Source organism: Fragaria vesca, linkage group LG6, assembly GCF_000184155.1.
Source record: "Fragaria vesca subsp. vesca linkage group LG6, FraVesHawaii_1.0, whole genome shotgun sequence".
In the NCBI taxonomy this organism is placed as follows: Eukaryota; Viridiplantae; Streptophyta; class Magnoliopsida; order Rosales; family Rosaceae; genus Fragaria; species Fragaria vesca.
Genome location: NC_020496.1, coordinates 1141243 through 1146937, shown reverse-complemented (window position 1 = coordinate 1146937; position 5695 = coordinate 1141243). Strand labels below are relative to the sequence as shown.

Genomic DNA, 5695 nt, shown 5'->3' with positions numbered 1-5695 from the left:
GACAAAAGGAAACCTTAGATACAGAGATTAACGGGAGATGAATAGGAAAAAGGAGAGCTATTGAAAAAACGCAAAGTGGGTTCCTTTCCGATTTCACATCACATAACAATACAGTAACTGAAGAAGATACACTTCTTCTAAATCAACAATTGATAGCCTACAATTGTATTCAAAGAGAAGAATAAAGGTCAGGACTGCACAATAATGGGGGCTTTACCACATCTTTTTTGTCCCACTGAGTCCATCAGCAGAGGCAGAATAAGATTGATTCATGTGAAACCTATTCTTCAACATCCTCGTTTGCCTGACGTGTCGCATCACTACTCTTTGTTGTTGCGTGTTTCCTGTGCTTCTTGCTCCTGGCTTTCTTGGCTTTCATGCGGCGTTTCTTCTCATTGACATCAACCCATGTATAATCAGGAGGTATGAGGAAAGGGTCAACCTCATCCTTGTATCTGTGACTATCACCGTCACTCGACTGTCCATTACGGGTCCCTCTCATCCATGAAATCCATGATGAGGATCCCTCCGTTTCCTTTGACTTTGCATCCTGAAAATGGGCTGGACTGGAGAGAGGCGTTGAAAACTCCTCCACTGGCTGAAGCTCCTCAAATTTTGTGAAAGTTACGAGAACTCGTATTGTTGGAACAATAGGAATAGCAACCTGTGGCATAGAAATGCAACATTATGTTGACATTCAAAAGCACAAGCTGAAGAACTCTATATGATTCATCAACTGTCAGACCAAAAAAATAAAAGATTCATCAACTGAATAGCCAACAAATGAAACTACTTGTATGACTAACTTTTCATTCTCATAGTTCAGTTTCACATTTCCTATTGTCGACTAATCAGTCTGTGACTGTAACATGCTTTATAATGGTACAAAAAAAATAAAAGCTTTCTCGTTGCAAACATATTGGTCAGTCAAAGGCACTTTACTAGCGTTTTCTACTGACTAGGAGGTGGACAACTCCCAAATATAAAAGCATAAATCAACATTCAGTAGGCGATGTAATCTAGAAGTTTTGGACAATAATTACCATCCTAAGCACATACAAACATAGAAATCTTTTCCTCATCAATCACCTAGTTTACTTCATCGAGAATATTTTAACATTGGGATCTATTTCCAAAAAAAATTAAAATATATACAGGTGAGAAATGCTGAATCAGGAAAAAGTAATAAAGCCTAATCAACAGAAGAATTGCATAAGCAACCAAGCAGAAGAAAATATTGAAAATAAAAAATAGTAAGCTGGAGCTTAGTGATTACCTTGACAGGAAAAGTGCCATGGGGTAGTTTAGTAGTCAAAAGCTCCCTAAGTCTCCTTATAGCCTTGACCTTGTTTGCTAAGATGTCTAGTAAGGGAAGAAGCTCATCTGTTTTCAAAGGGAAATCCGGTGTCAACCATAAGACAGGTCTCAAACCCTTTTTGTACTCACTCTCATGCTTAGGTTCACTAGATCCTTTCTTCTTCTTTTTCTTACTGCTTTTGTCTTTTCCCTTCTTGGAATCTGTCATATCATCTTTAGGAATTTCAGATGATGGTTTTTGATGATCAAATGATTTCTGGTTGCCACCTTCTGGGGCCAACTTTGAAAACTTCTTTAAAAGCTTTGGATCTTCAGAATCATCATTTCCCTTTGAACCTTTCTTGTTCCAACCAAACCAACTCTTCTTGTCCTTACCAACACCATTTGATTCACCATTCTCATAGGTGCCTGAACCACTTTCATGGCTCTCAGTTACCCCACTATCCTCGTCCTCACAAACAACATCAGAGTTTTCCATACGAAGTGCAGAATCCAACTGGATCTTCTCCTCAGCAGTTAATACATCATCATATTCATCATTGTCACCACCATTTGCCACCCTTTCTTCATCATCCACTGCAAATAGCTCCTCATCTGTCATAGCCCCAGGAACCCGCCTAGACTTCACACTCACCATCACGTGAAGCATATCAAAAACTTTGGCCTTCCAATTTCCAACCATCTCCGTCCTCTCCTGTCGCCTCCAATTCAGGTGTGGAACAAGCTCAGCCTGAGTAACATCAATGCCTGGCCTATACATATTCGTTTGTGACATCAAGGCCACTTCATGGGCAACTTCAGCTTCAGTTGGTTGGGCACCAGCTCCTTCCAAAGCATTTGTGATTTCTTTCTCCTTATGTGCTAGAACAATTAAAGAACCAGGGGCCAAATTCACATTACCATCCTCTGAAGAGTAGCCCTCTCCAAGAAAAAGAAATGTCTGATCAGATCTTTGAATGCGAAACCCATCAAAACCAGCAAGAGTCATATCAGCACGTAGATTAGAGCCACGCTTCCAAATGCGGTAAGTATCTGAGGGGGCTATACGACCAATAAACGGGATGACTGAGCTCTCAAAATGAAAAGTTATCTCCATGTAAAAATCACGAATACGGCCTGCAGAGGCAACAATACGGGGAAGTCTACGGCACCATTTGGCCCAAGCAAGCGGCTGGTAGTGTCGTGCAATAATCATAGCAATTGCTTCCTCTCTAGTGCACACTGCTTCTTGGAGAGCACTCCAACCATTCTCATTTTGAAGACTCCAATCAGCACCAGCAGCCATCAAAATCTCTGCTGAGATTGGATCCCGGAGACGCACTGCAAGATGCAGAGGGGTCTCACGACCAGGAACATCACGACGGTCAATGACAGCTGAGACAGAATCAGCTCGGAGCTCAGCCTCAAGAGATTCAGCTTCAGTACTTACTTCACTAGCCTTGGCAAGCCGAGGAAGGGTAGAGATAATGCGCTTAAGGGAAGCATAGTCACGGCGTGCAACCGCAAAATGAGCTGGACTATGGGAATATTTGGAAAAATCTTCCATTGCTTATATAATGCTTTACTATTCGCTAAGTTCCTAAGCTAATGCTCCTCTCATCTTTCAATGAACCAAAGCTTCGGAACTCAAATCTAAACCAGTTGTACTCATACACTAAAGTTCAGAGGGGTATTCTCACTACAGTATAACCCAACAATTCCCAAAAGTTCCAAAGCCCAGATAATCTAACACAAAACCCCTCTCAATGATTCAATCAAAATTCAAATCACACTTAATTTCCTCACCATTGCCAAAGCTTCAACCACTTTTGCAGCTCAATCTCCTGATCCTCAGCACCACCAAAGCAACCACAAAGCTCCAAATCTGTAAAACAACACAATCAAGATTCAAACTTTCTAGCTCAAATCAGCACACAACAAAAACCCAGAAATCAAAAATCAAAACTTTATGCTTGGAAACAAAAACTGAATCACATAACCACCATAATCTGCCTACATTTTCAAATCCCATCACAAATTGACTATCTTTCTCCCTAAAAAATCACCTGAGCCAAATAAAGCAAGAACCTTTGGATTGGGTTTTTGGAGTGAAAGCTCAAAGCTTGGTTCTTTTCTCCTTCCTTCTCCCTCTGGTGGGCTCTCTCTCCCAATTCAACTGTTGAATCAGTCAGAGAGGTGAGAGATGATGATGAAATGGGGTATTGGCTTAATCCCACGGTTGGTGTCAGATACAAGGGATCCAATGGTCAGGATCTTGGGTTCCAATCCTTGGTTAGCTATCTTCACTCACAAAGACACAAACTAGTGTAGGGAGGACATGACCCAACTCGGTTCCTGACTCATTGTTTCTCTCTCTCTCTCTCTCCCCCACCTCAGATCTCTCGGTTTTTCCAGGTTTTGAAGAGTCTTCACTTTTGCTTTTGCTCTGTTTCACAGCTTTAGAGCAAAGACTAGAGCTTTTGCCTAGCTTTGTGGGGTGAATTACTTACCTGCCATTTCAGGAGGGATGGTGAATTGGTAATTAATATGTTTTTTTTTTACCAGCGGAACATGGTCAATGAAGGAGTTTCCATTTTGGTAAAGGCCTATTGCTATAATAGAATGACAGTTATTTTGTTTTCTTGCTGTGGGAGGGATGCAGTGTTGACATAGGTTTTAGGTTAGGTAGTTTTAAGGTAAGGTTTCAGACAGTCTGGAATTACTTTACAACTAACGATTTAATGTAAGAAGTGGAAAGGAAATATCTTAAGGTTACGAGATAATTGATCAAAGTATTGATATTCAAATCTAGATGTGACTGATTAAGAGTAAATGAAAAACTTTACGAGAAATGAATGATGGTTTAATCTTAAAGAGAACACGATTTTTACGATTAGATTCTATAAGCACACTTCAAGTTAAACCTATTATGTGAGTGATATGGCTAGAGTTAAGAGTGTGGCAGTACATAGAATTTCAATTAATTTAGTTGAGAAGTCGCAATCTTTGGTGTTGCATTTGTGCGGGTAAAACATAAGTATCATTCTTACTTCTAGTGTAAATTCTCACTTTTAACCATTAAACCATAGTGCATCGACACATCACTTCTAATGTAAGATTTTTTTTTTTTTTATTTTGGTCGAAAAGATTAAATTTTTAATGCAATCGTCAATAGGTTCCGAACTATGCTATAACAATTGGTCACCCCCCAAATGAAATAAGACATCTCCCTATGATTATACCCGGTTTTAAAGAGGAAAACTGAGTGGATATGGAGTAAATTATATCACTCGACAGAAATATAGTAAATCATTGTAGATGAAGACGATTGTCGAAGTAAACAATAGCAACTTAGACAAGAAGCAATGGACTTGTTCAAATAAAGCTTAACAATTAAACAAAAGAGAGCTTGGTGAGCTTGATCATCTACCACAACTTCACATATGTTTCCTTTACAAGGAATATGTCATATAATACCCTATTATTGTGTTCATGCCCCCACTCATATGTCACTAGATATAGACTTAGCTAGCAGTGTGTGCAACTTTGTAAAGGGTAAATCCATTTATTTTGAGCAGCTGGCTTATTATACTTGGATTAATTTGGACAACCGACAGTTAGCTAAGTTGCCAATCTATACTTTGCCTTAATTTTGCTCTAAGAGGATTTGTATCACCCACTTATTATTAGGACTACTTGGATCCCTCTACGCCTCACATGAAAGTCTAACATAACCATCGTTCTCACGGCAACCAGTTGCATTGCAGTCGTATAAGAAGTTTATTGCAGGGAGTACAAGTAAGAGGCTTTCTTAGAGTCGTAAGAAGAGGTGAGTATCAGCAGCGCATGGAGAAATAATAATAATTTCAAAGTTAACATTATAAAATCTCAAAAAGTAAAATAACTCGACTTTCTTCGTCTTGCATTTAACTTCCTCAATACTCCTTAGAGCAGAAAAGAATGTAGGAATCAAACAACTCTTCTTAGACTTTGATATACCTAGGTGAACGATAATGAGGGTGTGAGAGAAGCGTAAACAAGTAATAACAAAGTGCATATTTGATGAATTACGAACTAAGATAATTAAAAATCAACTCAACTATATAAGCAAAATAAGTACATAAGTACAAAGTTTTTCTTTGTTTTACAGCAACAACTTCCATGATCGACCATTTAGCACAAAATGTGTAAGATGATCACCTCTATACACCTCTTCTGATCAAACAAAAGCTAGTCCTAATAACACCATTTTCTTAATTTCATAGTTTTTGTTTTCCTTGTATTTTGTAAGTGTACATACAAGCTAGGCCAGATCGGGGGGTGGGTTGGTTGGCTCGCTGTCAGGATTCCATTGCTAGTGGATTTTATGTGACTTGAAGCTTCTCAACTACTACTACTA

General features: G+C 39.1%; 1 protein-coding gene across 1 annotated transcript; it reads right to left on the bottom strand.

Annotated features, from left to right (window-relative positions):
• Positions 1-3737, bottom strand: LOC101294378. Its single transcript, XM_004302051.1, has 3 exons — positions 3363-3737; positions 1277-3181; positions 1-664 (listed from the first exon to the last, which is right to left on the bottom strand). The coding sequence occupies exons 2-3, from the start codon at positions 2861-2863 to the stop codon at positions 281-283; spliced, it is 1971 nt and encodes a 656-aa protein (XP_004302099.1). The 5' UTR covers positions 2864-3181; positions 3363-3737; the 3' UTR covers positions 1-280.
• Between the last annotated feature and the right edge of the window lie 1958 nt (positions 3738-5695).

Coding starts and splice junctions, on each gene's coding strand:
- LOC101294378 (XM_004302051.1), bottom strand. CDS start 2,863: ATGGAAGATTTTTCCAAATATTCCCATAGTCCAGCTCATTTTGCGGTT. Junction 665..1,276: donor ATGGCACTTTTCCTGTCAAG/GTAATCACTAAG, acceptor TCTATGCCACAG/GTTGCTATTCCTATTGTTCC.